Raw genomic sequence first — 22470 nt, 5'->3', positions numbered from 1 at the left:
CATGGCCATTTTTTACCCACATTTGGCGGTTGGTGGGTGTTAATTTCAAACTCTGGATACATATGATGCTACCATAATGTAGCCAAGTGGAGAAATTTCATGCAATTTAACTCTAGTCATAAATTGGACGTGGCCCCTATAAGGGTTTTGTGACACACGCTTGCCGGCACTCTTTCGTGGTGAACTTCAATAGTGTATTTTAAGTTCTCTGTCATGGTGACTGCGAGCTCTTCAAGCAACGGAGTGAAGGGGAAAGATCCCTCCTGCCCGTGCTCATGTGGATCGATGATTTCTCCAAAGGATTCCCACCCACTGTGTATCGCCTGTCTGGGGATAAGACATGCACACGCCGTATTCGCTAATCCCGAGAGTTGCCCACACTGCTCTCGATATGTGTTGCATGCTTTGGAGAGGAGGGTGCAGGTTGCAAATAATGGGTATCCCCGTCACCGTCCGTGCAAAGAACACCTTCCCCAGCCTCAGGAACGGTGTTACACACATGTGCTGGTTAGAGACGTGAAAACAAACGTTGTGCGAGAGAGCTCACGGTTTTGTTCATCGTTTGAGAATTCTTGGGTGAATATCAAATTTTACACAAAATGCTTATAAATTGCATTGAATATGTGTGCAGAAGAGTCATATGTTAAAACTGAGTGTTTGTTATGGGTCATTTTTGAAGGATGCATATGGATGCATGTGTGGAGTTTGACCACGTTTTACACATGTGAGGACTGGGTATGTAAATTTAGAATGAATCATATCTTATTTAATGATTTACAGCACAGAGTGTTTTCCAATTAAGTGAACCCCATCGACCGCTGTATTTTCTCTTTTTTTTCCAACAGCCATCAGAATAAACCCCCCCCCAAAATATTTTTGTATCCTGTGTTGTTTTTTTGCAACCCACCGGCCTCATTCAAATTTGGCCAAAACAATTCCAAAATGGATCTTAAGAGGCAGCATAGTTAAGGTATCTATCTTTTAAAACAGCCTTTGCGTTGGGAGCGCACCAATGATGTCTTAAAATGCTGCCTCCGGAGGACGCAAACTAGGTTTTGGAACAGACCCTTAGTGTACGATTGTGGAGGATGCAGCAGACTTCCACAATCAGACATACTGACATGTTGGGACTGTAAAGAATGGCTCCACTACTGTGATCCAGGCACCGGAATCAGCTCTTTAACATGGCAAATGTGTGCTTTGCATAATGTTAATTGCACCAGGCAAACAGCACTGATTTTTTTGTGAAATTAGGTGCTATATTATAAGCCCAATTTACATAGAAAGGAGGCGTGTTTGCACTAAAAAGAATGACACTGATTTAAAGGGATAGTTCACCCAAAAATGAAAATTCAGTCATTGTTTACTCATGCCTGTGTTGTTGTAACCCAATATGACTTTCTTTCTTTTTCTTAACACAAAGGGAGAATGCATGCAATGCATGCTCAATGATGTCATACAATGGCAGTTTATGGTGACCACCTCTTCAAGCTTCAAAAGGATGCAAAAGTATTATTCAGTAGTCTAATAAATTGTTCCATGAGACTCATGATTGTTATGAAAGCAAATGATGAGGTTTGGTGTGAAACAAACTGAAACATAATGTATTATATTATTTAGTGAAACTGTTGACCAACCGTTGCTCTCCTCTGCATGTTCATGAGACTGTACAAGACCAACAATTCACTCATCCCCCTCGTGACGTGGGCTGTTCAAGGGAAAACTAGTTTTGTTTATCTAAAAGCAGGTCCACCAAAGCGATAGTGACAAAAGAACACAACACAGCTGTGGCACTGCGCTATACCTGTGGGTGGTTTGTGAATAAGATGCAGGTTTTTGCATGAAATGCCACTTGCAAAAGTGGTGCAACTGTTAAGTGAATCTGCCCATCAGGAATCACTAAAGCAGAGTATTCACCTGGCTCCACTGCTGTTGAAGCGTTAGGAAAAGTCTTAATTAAAAGTTTGACAGGGAAACATTACAGAAGGGGACCATCAGTTCATTCAGTGTGGTTGGCAATAGAATGCTTTTCAGTTCAGTGTTTAGACCTGTACAACTATTAGCACCTGGGTAATGTGTGGTTTGCGTGTGTGCTTAGATTACAGAGACTGTACGTCTATATCTGATGGAGCTCTTTGAACGATATGTGGAGAAGGGTCTACAGTTTGTATCAAAGCGCTGTGTGCAGGCCATTGCACAGGTGGACATCAGCAAAGTCACCACTCTCTGCTGCCTATTGGAAGCGCTACTGTTCAGCGCTGGAGCCCCTAACCTTAACATGGTATAATGCATCTCAGATCACAACCAAATGGATCAGTGTAAAACATTTCAGAATGCTTCTTCAGGACTTCTGATTGACAATGAGGTTAAAGGAAGATAAGATATATTTGATATTTTATGCTTTACAATTGCATTATAAAACCAATAGTTCCAATTCAGCATTTTAATAGGATGACCTGCATTGGAACCACACATTCTACAATGTATATTAATCCACCAAATTGCTGCAAACAGCCTAGCATTAGGCCAATAAACTGTATTACTTAGAAGAATCACTTATTTTGATTATTAATACGAATAAATGTAACTTTATAGAACATGTTATCTTTTATCAAATATCTATTACCACAGTTTTATTAAGACCCTTAAAGTTCAGTGATTTTACCTTGGTTAAAGGAGTTTGAGAACACTGTAATATCATATTGTGGCTTATTGCTTTAGTATGATAGTGTGCAGCTTTTTGCTGTCTACCTTCAGTTTCATTAATATATTTTTTTCTGCTTGCAGGAGTTCAGTAAGTTAAACAGTGTAGTGTGTCAGACATTTGTGTTCTGCTACCTGTGGGCAGTGGGGGGAAATTTGATTGACAGCCACTGGGACACATTCAACACCTTTGTCAGGCAGCAGTTTGATGACAACGTTCATTCAAAGGTACATTTCATTCACACAGCGTGATCCCTCAACTCAAACACTGACATGTCTGCTTACATTTATGGATACATTTTTAGAGAATTTGACCCTTTGTTTCACTTGATGAAAATTGATTAATGCTTTTATTTTTTCTTGCATCGATTATTGTAATGCACTTTATACTGGCTTACCTAAGAGTTGTATAGATAGACTGCAACTGGTGCAGACATATCTTTTGATTAATCTATTTGATGTTTTTTTTATTGATTATCATTATATTCAGTTTGTATGTTTTTACATACATTTGTTTTAATTCATTTTATTTCATTTTTTTAATGATTATTTTTTGAAATCTTTGTACTCTTTCAGTTTTATTGCAATGATTTGTTTTACTTTCTCTGAAATGTTGAATTCTATGATTTTAACTTTGAACTGTGAAGCACTTTGAGCTGCATTTTATGTATGAAAGGTGGTATACCTTTACAAATTATTATAGATAAACACACACAACCCCTTTGCTGTTTTTTGTTGGCATAATTTATGACAATCATATCAGCTTTCTAATAGCATCTTGTAGAGTAGATACAGGTAAGGACAGCACAATGTACTACGAGATGAAATCTCATAAGGATTTAGAGGAACTTATTTGGTTCCCAACAGATTTGTGACTGTTGTTATTAGTTAACATTAGTTAACACAATAGTTAACATGAACTAACAATGAGCAATCGTTTTTACAGCATTTATTAATCGGAATAGTTCACGTGAAAATGAAAATTCTGTCATTATTTACTCAGCCTTATGTTGTTCAAAAACTGTATGACATTCTTCTGCGCAACACAAAATAAGTTATTTTCACAGATGTTTCGTTCACTGATTTCAGTACAAAAGCAGTTGATTGTGGCTCATTTTAAAGCTTAAAAAAGCACCCAAAAGTGTCAAAATGGAAGTCTATGGAAATGAAATCATTGATCACATCTTGTAAACAGAGCACAAATCAAATATGATGACATGTCAGTAACATCAAACCTCTTTGGTTCTGACTGAATTTGATTGAGTTGATTTGCAGGGACCACTTTTGACATGTTTAGATGCTTTTTTAATCTTTAAAGTGATCCACTATTAATTGCTATTGTATTGAAATCAGTGAGCGGTACATTGTTTAAAATATCTTCTATTTTTTATGCAGAATAAAGAAAGTCATATGGGTTTGGAATGACATGGGGGTTAGTAAATGATGACAGAATTTTTCATTTTTGAGTGAACTACTCTTTTAATGTTAATTTCTACATATACTAATGCATTTCTTTTTACATGAACAGCTGTATATGTTAAAATGATTTATGAAATAACAATAAACACTAGTATATTTATAAATTAACATTAATCAAGATTAATGCTGAAAGAAGTTATTGTTCATTGTTAGTTAATGATACCTAATGCATCCCCCCGGTGGGCTTTGACCCTTAAAGTCAAGTTCTCCAAGCTGAATATGTAACCGGTTCTGCTCAACCCGCTCCGAATGGGATTCGAACCAGTGTCTCCGACACGGGAGGCAGGTGTGCTAACGAGGAGGCTAAAGGCTATAGCCTCAGTCGCTAGTGCGCCTCTTGAGGCCAGGGGAGTGAGGTTTACACATACCTCACAGCTACCACGTACCAGCTGGCTCCTGTTATATTCACCCCCCTAAGCCTCACTCCCATCCGGGTCACGGCACCACTGTAACCGGTCCTTCTCGACCCGCTCCAAGCAGAATTCGAACCAGTGTCTTGGCATGGGAGGTGGGAACGCTAACAAGAAGGCTAAAGGCTACAGCCTCTAGCGTCAGTCGCTAGTGTGCCTCTTGAGGCCAGGGGAGTGAGGTTTACACATACCGCACAGCTATCACGTACCAGCTGGCTGGTACAAATATAACGCATCACTCTTTCTTTCTTTTTTTTTTCTTTTTTTTTTTTTAAGATAGCTGTTTCCTCTCATTACGCTCTATCAGATCTATCTCCTGTGCTTCTTACATTCATTAACAGGAATATTTAATGAGAGAGAGAGATAAGGAATATATTCCAGACATTTGTGTAAGGATAAAAAGAAGACGACACACACTCCCATATACACATTCTTATGCTCACGGGAATACATTTAGAGAGTGATATGGCAAAACTCAGGAGTTTTGTGTCTTACACACACAAAGAGACTAAAAATTAAACTGTCAGCCATTGCATTTAATGTACACATTACAGTGGAAACCACAATGCAAAAACACAATAACACTCTAATGACATTGTAGCTATTTTGCTGCAGTTCTTCACCTTGCATTACAAGCATGCCATCCTGTTGCCTTGCTGAAGATTATGAGATTAATGTTGCAATGAAGTATTTGTGTATTTACTGTGAAGCACATTAATTGATAGAAAATTAAAACCTTAGAAGTCAGTTCTCAGTGTTTAACAGTGAATGTTTATTTTTTTAAAAGAGTAGGAAACCCCAAAATGTATATTTTGTCTTCTCTTACTTACCCTCATGTCCTTTCAAAGTTTATCAGAATGTCATAGCTGCTCCTATCCATAGTACATTGAAAGTTACTCTGAAACGTAACAAGATATCTTAAGAGGCAGCATAATTAAGATACACTATATTGCCAAAAGTATTCGCTCATCTGCCTTTAGACGCATATGAACTTAAGTGACATCCCATTCTTAATCCATAGGGTTTAATATGACGTTGGCCCACCATTTGCAGCCATAACAGCTTCAACTCTTCTGGGAAGGCTTTCCACAAGGTTTAGGAGTGTGTTTATGGGAATTTTTGACCATTCTTCCAGAAGCGCATTTGTGAGGTCAGACACTGATGTTGGACAAGAAGGCCTGGCTCGCAGTCTTCGCTCTAATTCATCCCAAAGGTGCTCTATCGGGTTGAGGTCAGGACTCTGTGCAGGCCAGTCAAGTTCTTCCACACCAAACTCGCTCATCCATGTCTTTATGGACCTTGCTTTGTGCACTGGTGCGCAGTCATGTTGGAACAGGAAGGGGCCATCCCCAAACTGTTCCCACAAAGTTGGGAGCATGGAATTGTCCAAAATCTCTTGGTATGCTGAAGCATTCAGAGTTCCTTTCACTGGAACTAAGGGACCAAGCCCAGCTCCTGAAAAACAACCCCACACCATAATCACCCCTCCACCAAACTTCACAGTTGGCACAATGCAGTCAGACAAGTACCGTTCTCCTGGCAACTGCCAAACCCAGACTCGTCCATCAGATTGCCAGATGGAGAAGCGTGATTCCAGTGGCGGCATGCTTTACACCACTGCATCCGACGCTTTGCATTGCACTTGGTGATGTATGGCTTGGATGCAGCTGCTCGGCCATGGAAACCCATTCCATGAAGCCCTCTACGCACTGTTCTTGAGAAAATCTGAAGGCCACATGAACTTTGGAGGTCTGTAGTGATTGACAGAAAGTTGGCGACCTCTGCGCACTATGTGCCTCAGCATCCGCTGACCCCGCTCTGTCATTTTATGTGGCCTACCACTTCGTGGCTGAGTTGCTGTCATTCCCAATCGCTTCCACTTTGTTATAATACCACTGACAGTTGACTGTGGAATATTTAGTAGCGAGGAAATTTCACGACTGGACTTGTTGCACAGGTGGCATCCTATCACAGTACCACGCTGGAATTCACTGAGCTCCTGAGAGCGGCCCATTCTTTCACAAATGTTTGTAGAAGCAGTCTGCATGCCTAGGTGCTTCATTTTATACCCCTGTGGCCATGGAAGTGATTGGAACACCTGAATTCAATTATTTGGATGGGTGAGCGAATACTTTTGGCAATATAGTGTACCTAGGATGCTCACTAGGTTTTGGAATAGACCCCATGTGGCTAGTGTGCTGTATTCTAAATCTTACATGAGTTTCAAAGCTTTGTGTGTATTGAATGACTTTAGGAGACTTGGATATCCATCTCTCTCTCTCTCTCTCTCTCTCTCTCTCTCTCTCTCTCTGTAACAGTTGCCCAGTGAAGTTGATTTGTGGAATGTGTATATGAACTTTGACATAAACTGTTTGGAGCCATGGGAGAAGATTATTCCTTCCTTTAGCTATAACAGTGATATGCCCTTCTTTGAGATGCTGGTACCCACCACAGACACTGTGAGGTATGGATACCTGATGGAAAAACTGCTGTCTGTTAATCACTCTGTCCTCTTTACTGGCATCACCGGAGTAGGGAAAGTAAGTGGACCTGTGTTTATTGTGACTTAAGTGTGTGTGAATCAGCAAAGTTACATATTATTTGTTTGTTGTGTTAGGTAGCCATCAGAAATTGCTTACTAGGCATATTGTGTGTTTTAGTCTGTGGTGGCGCGTGCATTATTAAACAGTGTGCAAGAAAAGGCAGGTTATGTTCCTGTCTACATCAACTTCTCAGCTCAAACTTCATCAGCCAGAACCCAGGAGATCATTGAGTCAAAATTGGAGAAGAAGAGAAAGAATATTCTGGGTGAGGGACAGTAGTCTACCCTGCATAAATACAAACATGGAGCACAAAATAGATCTTAAATTTTATTAGGCGGATTGTGTAAATTGTCTCACTAAAAATCATTAGCTGTGTGTTTATGTCTCAGGTGCTCCTGCTAATAAAAAGATGGTGGTGTTTGTGGATGACCTGAACATGCCAAAGCTGGACAGTTATGGCTCTCAGCCCCCTATAGAGCTGCTCAGACAGTTCCAGGACTTCCATGGCTTTTATGACAGAGAAAAGTTCTTCTGGAAGGAGATACATGTATGTATCACGGACACAAAAACACACAAAAATACAACCATATCATGTTTTCTTGCCAGAAATACAGAAACCTGGGAGGGATATAAAAATATTTGTCCTGTGCCATAGAGAAAGAAAGTGCCACAGCGGAAGAAATTATGTTTTTTGAGAGCTAACAGTCTGATTTTGTAGAGTGATAAGTACTTGGCTGTACTAAAGCATGTAATGGAAAACAAATCTTTTCTATTGCCTGCATTCAACAACAAACATAGAGCGCTACCCAGTGTAGCCCCCACTGATGTGATAAATATTGCTACAGTATGTCAAACTCAGTGGCGATTTCTCAGGGCCAGCAAAGCCTTCTCTGCTGGCGTAACATGCTTAATAAATAAATATTTTTTCATCCTTCCATTCTCATTCACCTTTTTTCCTATGCATTTGCAGTCGCTTTCCACTCCTAATTCATCTACAAACGAATAGCAAAAAACGTTTATCCAATCAGAATTAATCCCTTGATGCTTATAAGCAAAGCATGTCGGCTCTTTCACAAATCGCATGCTCCTTAGCCGAAGCACCGCGTGAGTCTGAGCTCCACCCCGCTAAGCCTTCAGAATTTCTACAGAACCTCTCAACAGTGCAAGTGAATAGGCATCTAAAATCAGATTGTCAGATTCATCAGCCAATCAGATTGATTTATTTGTTCTTGGTGGGTGTGGTCTTTAGGATATGTACGTAATTTGAAAGCGAAGAGGGCGAGAATTTGCAGACGAGCCGGCTGTTAACACTGCTGGTATTGCCATTGAGAAAGAGATCCTTATGGATTTAAAAACCTGAGATGTTCTGCATGACCATGCAATTGATTAAACAGAAAAGGAGGACTGATTTTCACTTCAAGAAAATTGGTAATTGCTTTTGTCATTGTTATAGCAACAGCAGGAGTTTTCTAAGTGTAAATTAGGCTGCTGGAGCATTCCGTGTTGGATCAAGTTTTGAAAAGTAATCGGGTACCCTGACGAAACAAAATTTATTGCAAGCAAAATTTAAATCGCAAATATTATTAGAGAGCTTTTTCTTGGTATTAGACCTCCTTGATTTTGGCTTTCGTGCGTGGATGTGTTTTTAAAATGTAATTTGGTATTATTAGTTGACTGCGACGTAATGTATGATACGGTGTCTTATTCATTGTCAAACTGTGTTTTCTTAATGGCATGAATCGCACTGAAGGCCTAGACTTAAAATGCACGGGCCACCACTGGTCAAACTCTAAATAAAGCTAGAACTGTCTCTGTGCAATGTTTACTAATGTCACGATTACCCTGGTGACCACTAGAGGTCGCCATGTATGTTTATTGATTATGGGATTTGTAGTTCTTGTCATTGTCTTGTGATTATTAGCCCCAGGTGTTCCTTGTTTACTCGTTTGCCCCTTATGTATTTAATCCCTTGGTTTTCCTGTGTTCTTTTTCAGTTGTTACCATTCATGGATGTAACAGTTTATTCTGTTTTCATGTTTTAGTTTCCTGTGTTTATTTTCCTGAGTTTTTATTAAATAAGCCTGCATTTAGATCCTCTTTATCTCGACTCTTTCATGCAAAAGTTACAGAGAACTAATGATGAAACAAGGGACATCTGACACTAATGAACACAAGGACCAATGAACAAAGACCTTGAAAAAGAACTACAAAACGCATAAACAAATGAAAGACTCGAAATGAACAATAAACATACATAGCAACCCCTGGTGGTCGCCCAGGTAATCCTTACAACTAAATACTCATGAGACTTAAATTAGTGTAATTCTGATTGGTTGTTCATATCATTGCTAAAAGAAGTGTTAATGGAATCGTTAAAGGTGCTCTAAGTGATTTTAACAGTTCTAAAACTTCTGCCAGACTTAACCACTGAATAAGACATGCCCCCTCTTTCCAAAATAGGTACTGTATAGGTATAGTGATGTTAGTTGTGAAAAGCAATGGTAGTAAAATAGCTTTCTCAAACTAACATCCATCAAACAGACACTCACACAGCTTCCTTCTGCACACAGGGTTGGGCTGTAACGGAATACATGTAACGGCGTTACGTATTTAGAATGAAGTAACTGTATTCAGCCCCCGTTACGTTTTCAAGCACCTGTATTCAGAAAACAGTTACTTTACAACATTTTGTTAGAATACTTGTAGGATTCATATTGACCACAAAATAAGTATAAAAAATTCTTGTCAATCAAGTGAGAATCAAGTTTTTCTGAACAGCGCAGATGCGTGCTGCAAATGCGTCTTCTCGCTCTCTCATCCCCACATCAGCAGCAGCGTGTGACTGCAGCATTGCCAGGGTTTCATGGCAAATTGGGCTCGCTCATTTGAAAACACAATCGTGGGTTAAAATCAAAGTGTCTTGGGTTGTGTTTTTGGGATACTTTAAAAACATTGGAGTGTGTGTGTAGATTGAAATAGCTAATTTTTTAATTAATACGAACATGAATTAGTGTAAAAAGTTAGTAAATATTTTACAACACAGGATATCACACGATATGGTGAAATTAACTTTATATTCAAATGCTTTTTATAAAATAATTGATGAGTATTAATATCTGCTACATAGATAATGGTAAAACTGTACATATTAAATGCAGTCTATATGCAATTTGGAACAAAAGACAGCTATGTTTGTAATATCTGGAGAATATATCTGATATCTGGTGGAAGCGCTTTTCACCAATGAGGAACAGAGAATATGAATGATCTGAAGAGCGACTTTATGACACGTTGTAATGGAACCACCAGGCGTCGCTCATTCTTAGATCGCAGGGAGTGAGAGGGGACATAAACCTGGAGGAGTGAGTTGAAGTAAGAGGGTGCTGTCCCATTGGCTGTCCTGAAGTCCAGAGTCAAATACAAGTTATTCAAATCTAAAAACGTGACACAGTATCACAGAAGAGGAGATGCCAGTGTTTAACTAAAATAAAAGCTCCAAGTGAATGTGAAGTAAATACTACAGAAATGTATTACTATTATATACTGTAAAAACTAATTACATTTTATATATTAAAATAACAAACTTGAAAGGAACCCACAATGATAATATTATTAAAATCATAATAAAATTATATTCAAATGGGATCCAAAAAAGTGAGTGAAATTCTACTGTAATTTTTGCACATACTGTTAATTCAAAAAAATATTTTAGTAAAAATATACAGTATGTTAGTAAATAGTGCTTTATATTAGGCCAACTGAATTGCTGTATTGGTGCAAATAAATAAACAGCGACTGCTTCATTGCAGGCTGAGGTTATGTAGTGTCTCAGAACAGTGGTAAAGCACCACTCAGCCATTTCTTATGTTTTTATCCTTGATCATGGGCAACTGTTGTGACTGCAGTAGTTTGTACAAAAACTTTAGGGTGGACTTTTTATGGTGTACAAAATGAATCACATGTGAAGATTAATCACAGATGAAAAGTTTTAATCTCTGATTTGTTAAACCGTATTTAAAATTAAATAGTGCAACACACCTCTGCTTAATTCAATCCTTGTTGGTGAAACCCACAATTAGTTTCTGCTTTACATCTCTCTCTATAGGCATGAAAAGGAATGTATGTTGTAGCGTTTACCTTATAATGAGCAGGACTAATCTTTGATGTTTGAAGTTCGAAGTGCTCTCATTTTTAATGCCCCCCCACACACCAATAAACACGCACAGGCCAAGAAAAAACGACATAATATCAACAAGGACAATTATGCAGTTTGGCAAGGTTATGGAGAAATATGTTGATTTGTGCGTAGGCTTTGCAGTCAAGCTCGATACTCATCAACCTCAAATATGAATTACGATAAAATGTAAAACAGAAATGTGATAAGAGGAAAGACTACTCTGAGGGTTGAAAGGATGATTTGTGGTACTGAAGTGAGCTTTGCCCTTGGAGAAACCGATCTGGGTAAGTGTAGCTCTTTAGTGGCTGGATATGAAAGCTTTGAATTAAACACAGGACTGCTCTCATTTTAATTTGGGTTTTAATAATATATTTAATAATATATTTATTTCTTCTAGTAGAGGTTTGATGAGAGTGTACCTAAAAAGTTGAATTCTGTCTATTGGATATTTTGATATGTACCTATTCCACTCATCTGTCTCCTCCCTGAAGGATATGACCATAGCTGCAGCCTGTGCGCCTCCTGGTGGAGGTCGTAACCCTGTGACCCCTCGTTTCATCCGCCACTTCAGCATGCTGTGCCTCCCAACACCCTCTGAGCACAGCCTCAAGCAGATCTTTAAGGTTAGATGGTTTCACTCATTTTGAATAAACATATTGCATTTACAGGTGTCACAGGCTGTGTCTAATAGAAAAAAACTGAGGATCTGTCACTTAAAAGAGGCAGATTTAGCTCTGTTCTAAAACCTAGTGAGCTGCCTGCCTGCACTGCTTTTTATGGCATCTTTAGCCACTTTTCCACCTTCAGGATGAACCATTACCATTGCAAAATCAGGATTAGAATGAACCGACTGGGCAAGTGACCAAACGTGAGTGGCCACATCACTAAAGATGTTCCTTTAGCACGGTTCTCCAGTCATGATTACGGTTAAGCAGTTGTGCTGCGAATTTGTACTGGAAACGTTTTTTATCCGTACCGTACCAAACCAAACTGTGTTTTAATGGAAATGCTAATGGAACCATTACTCACCATGCTCAGAAGCAAATGGTCTGTATTTGGAAAAACACCTATAGTTGTGCTCAAGAAGTGAAAAGTTGTTCCAAAAGGTAGGCAGCATATCTACTATTCTAAGATTGACCTTGGTTCAGCTCAAATCTGAAGCAGTATTGCAATTAGCCTTCTCAAAGAAGTTAATCGCAGAATGCATTGTGAGGAAATTGAAGTCATCCAAGAAGGTGGACAGTGTTGAATATAAATGATTAATAAATAAATAAATAAATGATTTCATTCAATGCTGGAAAGTATAATATCAATCAAAATAATTCAGTCTAATTAAAATGGACAATTTTAGCCAATATTTGTTTGTGCTATGCATTTTTATGGTTTTTAGAGAACTGAATTTTTTTTTGCTAAGCAACTTGCTAATTTCAAATGCAATTGGAATCAAGAATGAGTTGAGGTGCTCTATTTTTTTTTATTTTTTTTGGACGTATGGGGTTGCTGCCAATGTAGAGCATTCAAAATGTTCTTGCAAGGTTCCATGATGATACTGGATGCTGCATTTGATTACGTCTGCCTGTGGAAGCTATTGACAGAAAGGCAGTTCACTAGGTTTTGAAACTTGGGCTATCCACCGTTTTCCTGGGGGTCTTACTGGGGAAACAAATGTGGGTGCTACTTCTGCCTGAAGTCATTCTATTTCGTTAGCTTCGGTTGCAGTCATTTAGACCCTTTTTACACCAGAAGTGGTCAGTGCTAAATACGGGGGTAAACGGGGTTAAAACGTTTTGTGATTGGATCACAAAAAACACAAAGAGAGGTAATCAAAAACGCATGTGACCACATGGCATTTGAGGTGTAAACCCTGTCCTGATGCATCCCAGACAGCAGCGAAGCACCACCCCTCACCTGTCAATCTAACAATGCGCTAAAACAAGAGTTTGTAGCGCCCATATTTTGAACAAAGCATCATAGGACGTAGAAAATGGTGGATAGTGTTAAAGTTGGAGCTGTCCATGGTTCTGAACTGACAGCCTGAGAGACTGAGCTCTCCAGAGAGTGGACAGCCTTATAGTTGGAGATTTCCAGAGTTCTGAACTATCCAGGGTTCTGAAATAACAGCTTTCGAGCTGAAACGGACCAAAGATGTAGCTGTTCGTGGTGGCAAACAGACATTCTATGTAGATGTTTAAACTTTACACTTAGATGTTTCGATATGGTAAACTATACACTTGCTGTGCACACTAACATCTGTCCTGTGTGTGTATGTGTATGCTTGCAGGCGATTTTGGGTGGTTTCCTTAGTGAATTTTCCACTGCGGTAAAGCAGGCAGCTGACAGCATTGTTGATGCTGCTGTTGAGATCTACCACCGTATGAGTGTAGACCTGCTGCCTACACCAGCCAAATCCCACTACGTTTTCAACCTTAGGGACCTCTCTAAATGTGTTCAGGGTAAGACATACACACACCTAAAGACATTGTAAATACAAAGATATTTGCACAGAATTACACTCAAAAACATTTGAAACCTTGTCAAAAGCAACACACAATTTACACTTCCTCAATTTACACAAAAGTGCCTCTGGTAAGAAACCTCTTTAAGTTTTTTGACTGAAACATGTTTGGTTGTAAAGGGTAGCATCTCTAGTTTCGTTTAATATGCGACTTTAAAAATTCTGTTAATTTTTCGCACGTCAGCATGCTGATAAACATGATGTTCACATATATGTTGAAATTAGGACTGCGTGTCCTCAAAAGTTGAAAAAACATGTTAGTTATTTTGAATATTTTTCAACATTAACGTGTCTGTGGGTCAATTCGCTTAATTTTAATATACATTTTGTTATTGTTTTATTTTGTTATCACTGTACAATACGGTTCTATTCATTAAAATTAGTAAATGTATTCCTATATATTTACTATGCATTTTCAAGTTTGCTTTCAAAGGCTTTATATGGAGTTAGGATGAAATTTAGGTGCATTTCACACTGGTTTGAGACCAGTGCAGACAGACAGCACACTGGAGGTTAAGTCATTCACTAAATAGGGAGCAAGGGTGCATCCTATAGCTTTCTATGCAGCTAAGTGCATTCACTCCTAGCATCTGACCAAAAGCTCAGTTTCAGGCTGCAGATGATGTTTGGATCACTCAACATGTTTGGCAGACATGTGACAATGATAATCAGTACATAGATTAAGACTCCTGGAAACTTAATGAACTATTTGATGAAAAAAATCAGACTTTCTATAGCTTGGTATTATTTAAAATTTCACAACTTAGTCCCGCTGTCCACATATGTAGACATAATTTTTTATGAAAGCTATTTGCTCTAGATTTTTTATTTATTTTTTGCTTGTTTATTAGGTGCCACTAGTTACAAAATCAAAAAGGGAAATGTAAAATGCACACAGCAGTCATGCGGGGGTCTCAGGAGGTTAAATACACCAAGGGCACGGAAAGTGCTTCTTTTGAGCTCTCAAATGACCAATAAAATATACTCTCATAATTTGAAAAGGTGCCTTGGGGGGAGTTAAAATGCTCTATTATGGTTTAGGACTCTTCCAGGGGCTGAAATTTAGACTGTGCCTCTTCTGGATTACTATTTGTGTAAACTAACACTGAACTGATACAATCTCATCTGAGTATGATCTTATTTCTGTTTTATTTATGAAAGGTCACAGTCATGTTTATCTCTCAATGTTCATTGTTCTGTAGACATGTTTAACTGTTTATTACTGTGGTTTTACATTACATTCTTTACCAGTGGTCATACTGGGTATAAAATGAAGACAGAGGATCTGTATTAATGTGGAAAAAAATGACTTTATGCTCATACATGTGTATGTGTGTGTGTGTGTGTGTGTGTGTGTTTGTGCAGGTATGCTGCAATGTGAATCAACTACGGTGAGAGATCAGACTCAGATCTTCCGTTTGTTCTGTCACGAGTGTCAGCGTGTTTTCCATGATCGACTCATCAACAATGAGGATAAGACCTACTTCAATACCATGATCTCTGAGATAGCCAGTGAGCTCCTGCCCCTGAGATCTTTTTTACAGTTTTAAAGGAATAGTTCACCCAAAAATGAAAATTCTCTCATGATTTACTCACCCTCTTGGCATCCCAAATGTGTGACTTTCTTTCCTCTGCAGAACACAAATGAAGATTTGTAGAGAAATATTTCAGCTCTGTAGGTCCATACAATGCATGTGAATGGGTGCCAAATTTTTAAAGCTCCAAAATCCACATGAAGGGAGCATAAAATGAATCCATATGAGTGGTTAAATCCATGTGTTCAGACACAATATGATTGGTGTGGGTGAGAAACAGATCAGAATTTAAGTCATTTTTTATCATAAATTCTCCCTGCCAAGTAGAGGATGCATGAAAAATGTGAATCACCAAAAACAGAAGGAGAAAGTGAAAATATGGATTTAACCATATTTAACCATAGAGTCGTCTGGAGTACTTTTATGTTGCCCTAATGTGGATTTTGGAGCTTCAAAATTTTGGCACCCATTCACTTACATTGTATGGACCTACAGAGCTGAGATATTCTTCTAAAAATCTTTGCTTTGTGTTCAGCAGATGAAAGAATGTCACACATCTGGGATGGCATGAGAGTGAGTAAATTATGAGAGAATTTTCATTTTGGGGTGAACTAACACTTTAATCTCCATATATCTGTAGATAAAGTCAAGCAGATTTTTCCCACACCTATAAAATGATTGAAACTTTCAGACATATTGTTGGTGAAATTAAAGGCCTTAGCAGAAGTTGGGCTAGATTGAGAGGTATATCGAATAGGCAAAACTTCTAAGCTAAAGCTATCAGAAATATCTATTATTTGTTTGTTGCCTCCAGTCTGTCTCCCTATTGCAACAGTAAACAGTAGAGGCTGACTAATCCTGAACTGTTCCTTTTGCCCAACAGGTAAATATTTCAGCATAAACATAGAGCCGATGTACTTTGTGAAGCAGCCCATCATTTTTGGAGATTTTATCAAGGTAACTGTATTTTGGTATTTTTGTGACTGTTTTGAATTATTCAGTAACAGTCACTGTTTTATGTTTTAATGTTGTGCAGATTTGGGGGGCTGGGTAGCTCAGTGGTAAAATATGCTGGCTACCACCCCTGGAGTTCGCTAGCTCGCTTGTTCGAATCCCAGGGCATGCTGAGTGACTCTAGCCAGGTCTCCTAAGCAACCAAATTGGCCCGGTTGCTAGGGAGGGTAGAGTCACATGGGGTAACCTCCTCGTGGTCGCTATAATGTGGTTCGTACTCGGTGGGGCACATGGTGAGTTGAGCGTGGTTGCCGCAGTTGATGGCGTGAAGCCTCCACACGTGCTATGTCTCCGTGGCAACGCACTCAACAAGCCACGTGATAAGACGCGCAGGTTGATGGTCTCAGACGCAGAGGCAACTGGGATTCGTCCTCTGCCACCTGGACTGAGGCAAATCACTACGCAACCACGAGGACTTAAAAGCACATTGGGCATTCCAAATTGGGAGAAAAATTAAAAAAAATAAAATAAAATTGTTGTGCAGATTTTGTGTGTTTACATTTTTCTCCGTAATACAGCACTATAATTACTGGTGCTTTTAATCAAATGCAATTTTAAATTAATGAATGGCATGATGTGCTGAGAAAAGCCTCTAAATCAATATTATTTAAGACATAATAGTGCCAGTTGAGTATATTATTGAATAGACATTTAAAAAGAGACTAATGTTCAATGAAATTTTAAAGCCAATAACTGGCCTACAGCCAACAGCAGTTTATGTTGAAATCAAGTTATCAGATTGTCCACACAGGACATCTCTCATCTCTTTGAATGTCTGTTGAGTTTTATAATTTAATGACAGTGCTTTGTTTTTAGATTAAATTATTAAATTGCATATTGGTAACATTGTGCAGATTGGAGCAGACAGGGCTGACCGCGTCTATGAGGATCTAACAGACATGGAGAAGATTCGTCAAGTGCTGCAGGAATACCTGGATGACTACAACACCACCTTTGCCAAGGAAACTAAGCTTGTATTCTTCCAAGATGCCGTTGAACACGTGTCTAGGTAAACAAGCTGCTTGCCAGTTCATCTGGTGACCACAAAAGCAGGTAGTCAGATCACCCAGACATGCAGTCTGGCCGTCTGGGTCAGTTTACTACTGCAATGTTCTGTTTGTCTATCCAAATGACTTTCGCTTCCCTCCATCTCTTCCTTTGTCCACAGAATCGCCCGCATGATTCGGCAAGAACGTGGCAATGCTCTACTGGTTGGTATTGGCGGCACAGGAAAACAATCTCTAACACGTCTGGCTGCTCATATTTGTGGCTACCGCTGCTTTCAGATCGAGTTGAGCCGCGGTTATAGTTATGAGAGCTTCCATGAAGACCTGCGTAAACTTTACAAAATGGCAGGTGTAGAAGGCAAGGACATGGTCTTCCTCTTTACAGACACTCAGGTATAGCCAAATAGAAATCTGCTCTGAATGTTGTGACGTGTGTGCATGTGTTTTGAGTGACCATTTATTTACTAATGGGAATAAGGCAATTTGATTGAATAGGCTGTTTAAAGTGTTTGTATGTGTGTGTGCGGGCCTGGATACGCTGTTCAGCTCACTTCAGATTTGTTCTTGGTCCTACGCTTAGGTGATCTTGTTCAGTGTAGTGCTGATTGGTTTTATTCTGGATTTGACCCCATAAAAGGACTAGTTTGCATAAAAATGGAAATTCTATCATAGTTTACTCACCTTTATGTAATTTCAGACCTGTATGACTTTTTATCTTCTATCAAACACAGAAGGAGATGCTCCTTTCTATACTATGAAAGCATACAGTGACCACGGGCAGTCAAGCTCCAAAAAGGACAAGAAGCATCATGAAAACACTGAACACATTCAAATGTAGCCCAGATGACATGTGCACTTTATTCCGTGCCAAACCAAATGATAGCTTTGTGAGAACAGCTCAAAGTTTAAATCATAACCTCTGCAGTAGCTCTCAAATCTCATTCAGGCTTGTTCATATTAAAAATGGGTGTGTTAAGAAGTCTCACAACATGTTTGACATCAACAGTGTACTACCAGACCTCCTAAATTCCACTCTAACCTTTGGTTGGTTCGTTAATGTTGTTTGATAACAGTTTTGACCATGCTGTTGTTTTTCTCTTACGTTTTAGATTGTGGTGGAAGAATTTCTAGAAGATATCAATAACATGCTGAACTCTGGTGAAGTACCAAACCTGTTTGAAAAAGACGAACTGCAACAGGTGCTGGCTGCCATAAGCCCCAAGGCCAAAGAATTCGGCATCTCAGAGGGAAATAGGGATGAGGTACTTGTACATATTGAAATTTTTTTTTAACCATTTACCAGACATCATTAACCTGTGTCCATCCATCCATCCATCCATTCAGTCTTGTAACACACCCATAAAAAAGGCATCTAAGAGCAGAACTTCACTGTACTTACTCAGGCGCTCTATGATTCATCCTTTCTATATGTCATATGCCTAATTTCTGTTTGTATGACTTTCTACCTCCAGGTCTTCCAGTTCTTTATCTCTCGTGTGCGCGAAAAGCTGCACATAGTGCTGTGTATGAGTCCTGTGGGCGACGCCTTCCGTTCACGCTGCCGCATGTTCCCCTCGCTTGTTAACTGCTGCACCATCGACTGGTTTGTACAGGTAAGACTCATCGGCCTCTCTGTTAATGTAAAATAACAATTTTAATATAACAATTTCTTTCAGCCTATTCAGTCCATGGGTTGGAAACCTTCTCCTGCTGCTTCAAACCAATAATTGGAACAAAAAGTACATAGGGGCAAAATCAGATGGGCAAAAAATCAACGCTATTTCAATGCTAATTATCTGTTTCCATAAAATGAATCATCCTTTTTGTTATATTATAATTTCTGTAATGACAAAACAATGTAAAGCAAATTGTGGGTTGTAAGAAAATACACAAATGTCCTCAAATGGCCCTGGCTAGTTTTCATGTACATCAGTAATACGAGCACATCTGTTCTCCAAAGCCAATCTGTCCAGTAATAGCATGTGACAGATAGCAGATAGCATTATACTATGATGATAAGGAGGACCACTCCCCATTCTCTCTCATGTGTATCCTTTAAAAGGATTGCATGTTGTGTTTGTGGCTGTGATGAATGCTGTATACTGGCCAAACACAGTTGCTTATTAGCTTTCAGGCAGTATTTGCCACTATTTGCAAAGACATTAATTTAGTACTGTACTGTACTGTAGCTGTCAGTAATGTTTTCTGTATTTCTGTTTTTCTCTCTTAGTGGCCTCGTGAAGCTCTGCTCTCTGTGTCCCAGACATTCTTCCAGAATGTGGAGTTTGGCAGTGAAGAAATGAAGCAGTGTTTTTCAGAGATGTGTGTGGAGATCCATATTAGCGTCAATGACATGGCTGAACGATTTTATTCTGAACTGCGCAGACACTACTACACCACTCCAACCTCCTATTTAGAGCTCATTAACCTGTACCTGAGCATGCTGGGAGAAAAGAGACTACAGTTGCAGGCGGTGAGGCGGCAGGCTACATTAAAGAGTTGCATCACTTCTTGTTGATTGTGGATTTACTCTTTATATGTAATCACTCTTTACAAATAAATTTCAGGAAGAAAATTACCTTGTTACTGAAATATCGAAATAATTGCTGTGTATTGCTGAGAATTACTGAGAACTGCAGAGTAAACGAGCCATAAAAAGTATGACCCATTCTACTCGTTGATTGTCCCATCCTAGGTAGACACACAAAGATAGGCAGAGATGTTTAACATGGAAATGGGATTTGTGTTTTTTCTGCTCAGGCTCGAGATCGTGTAAAAAATGGTCTCACTAAACTGCTGGAGACAAATAAGCTAGTAGATAAGATGAAGGAAGACCTCTCTGCTCTGGAGCCCGTGCTCAAACAGAAATCAATTGATGTCAATGATCTCATGGAGAAACTTGCTGTTGACCAAGATAACGCTGACCAGGTTGGTGTTCTAGTTATTGGTTACAAATAATACAACCATTTCCCTCTCACTACTCTCAGGAATCCCCACACCTCTAAAAAGTAAACAGACAAGGTCATATTTAAAAAAAAAAAATTTTTATAGTTATTTTTTTGTTACATAATGCTTATAATGTTATGGAATGATAGTCAAGGTTTCTTGCAACAAAAACTATTACAGTTTAGTTTTTCATGACCATTTTTCACCCTCTTTCTCTGAACCCTAGAAATAAGCAGGCCCTTTTTGCTACTTTACCTTTAAGACTTCTACATAAACACCTTCTGTCGTGATTGGCTAACCCCTTTGCTTACATACGGGTTGCGGGTTTGCTGTTGGGTATTCTTGGCGCTGCCCCATCCTTCAATAACTTCAAGAACCTGTCCTTTGTATCAACTCAAGTTAAAATGTGACACAATGATCAGAGATCCAGTTAAAAATAAAGGTCAGAATTAAAGGGAGAGTTCGCCCAAAAAAGAAAATTCTCTTCTCACCCTCATGACATCCTAGATGTGTATTACTTTTTTTTCTTCAGCAGAACACAAATGAAGATTTTTAGAAGAATATCTCAGCTCTATAGGTCCATACAATGCAAGTGAACGGTGATCAGACCTTTTGTAGTTTCTAAAATTAAATAAAGGAAACATAAAAGCAACCCATATGACTCCAGTGGTTAAATCCATATCTTCAGAAGCGATATAATAGGTGTGGGTGAGAAACAGAACAATATTTAAGTCCCTTTTTACTCTAAATCTTCACATTAAATTTCACTTTCAGATGTGAAAGTGAAACAGGCACCACATGTGACTTTCAGATGTGAAAGTGAAAGTGGAGATTTAGAGTAAAAAATTACTTAAATTTTGGTTTCTATTATCTTGCTTCTGAAGATATGGATTTAACCACTGGAGTCTTATGGATTGCTTCTATTTTTCCTTTAAGTGATTTTTGGAGCTTCAAAGGTCTGATCACCATTCACTTGCATTGTATGGACCTACAGAGCTGAGATATTCTTTTAAAAATCTTTGTTTGTGTATAGAAGAAGAAAGAAAGTCATACACGTCTGGGATGGCATGAGGGTGAGTAAATGATGAGAGAATTTTCATTTTGGGGTGAACTATCTCTTTAATCTTTCAACCATTAACTTTTGCCCTTATTGATCTCTGTACCTGTAGGTGCGTAGAGTTGTGAAGGAAGATGAAGCTTTAGCAAAGGTAAAGGCAGAAGAGACTCAGGCCATTGCAGATGATGCACAGCGTGATTTAGATGAGGCTCTACCCGCTCTTGACGGCGCTAACAAGGCCCTGAACTCTCTGGATAAAGCCGACATTTCTGAGATCCGTGTATTCACCAAACCACCAGACCTTGTCATGACTGTGATGGAGGCAGTGTGCATCCTGCTTAACAACAAGTGAGTTCAATCTTTGTATGTTTAATTACACCTTTATTACATACATATAACCAATTACACTTCCATTACTTTAATTCCACGATTTAGATTTGTTATGCATCTTAAAAGGAAATTCATCTCCTGTTTAATTTTCTTTTGCAATGTACCTTGAATGTAGATTTATTTATTTATTTATTTTGTGGTGTAACCAAAAATTTAACAAATTAAATTATCTTAGATTTTAGATCATAGATTTATGGAATCCAGTCATACAGATACTTTTTTATTCAAAGATACAGTATAATAACACAGATGCAGTGGCCCAAAAATAATTTGGACTATTGGACTATTTATTCACATTCAAATTTATTTAAATGTCATTACAAAATATCAAACCAAGTGACATTTGCAAACGAATTTACATTTCTTAGCCACTGTTTTCAACCTGGTTCCAAGGTAATTGACTGTATCAACTCAGTTTCCCTCGAGTTCACACAGGTGTCCTAACAGAGTGTCCACAGGAGTGGTGATATATTCCACTGATGTTTGACAACCAGACAGTATCCAAATACTTTTTGTGTTAAAGAGATTTTCAAAAATGAAAATGGTCTCATTATTTACTCACCCTCATGATATCCCAGGTATGTATGACTTTCTTTCTTCACCAGAACAAATTTGAAGAAAAATAGAAGAGTAGGTCCTTAAAATGCAAGTGAATGGTGATTTCTCTTTTGAAGCTCCAAAAATCACAGACAGT

General features: G+C 38.7%; 1 protein-coding gene across 1 annotated transcript in view; it reads left to right on the top strand.

Annotated features, from left to right (window-relative positions):
- dnah6 (dynein, axonemal, heavy chain 6) overlaps nt 1–22470 on the top strand; it is a 105387-nt gene that overhangs the window by 35374 nt on the left and 47543 nt on the right. Inside the window, exons 37-52 of the mRNA XM_051704715.1 lie at nt 2099–2281; nt 2788–2931; nt 6911–7132; nt 7253–7400; nt 7525–7682; nt 11804–11935; nt 13594–13765; nt 15193–15339; nt 16246–16319; nt 17231–17385; nt 17545–17776; nt 18493–18645; nt 18856–18996; nt 19614–19856; nt 20144–20311; nt 21499–21734. Coding sequence (XP_051560675.1) covers nt 2099–2281; nt 2788–2931; nt 6911–7132; nt 7253–7400; nt 7525–7682; nt 11804–11935; nt 13594–13765; nt 15193–15339; nt 16246–16319; nt 17231–17385; nt 17545–17776; nt 18493–18645; nt 18856–18996; nt 19614–19856; nt 20144–20311; nt 21499–21734 — 2708 coding nt within the window. The remainder of the gene's footprint in view (nt 1–2098; nt 2282–2787; nt 2932–6910; nt 7133–7252; nt 7401–7524; nt 7683–11803; nt 11936–13593; nt 13766–15192; nt 15340–16245; nt 16320–17230; nt 17386–17544; nt 17777–18492; nt 18646–18855; nt 18997–19613; nt 19857–20143; nt 20312–21498; nt 21735–22470) is intronic.

This window comes from Myxocyprinus asiaticus, chromosome 8 (assembly GCF_019703515.2).
Source record: "Myxocyprinus asiaticus isolate MX2 ecotype Aquarium Trade chromosome 8, UBuf_Myxa_2, whole genome shotgun sequence".
Lineage (NCBI taxonomy): Eukaryota > Metazoa > Chordata > Actinopteri > Cypriniformes > Catostomidae > Myxocyprinus > Myxocyprinus asiaticus.
The sequence above is the reverse complement of the archived record's forward strand: the minus strand, read 5'-3'. Positions and strand labels throughout refer to the sequence as shown.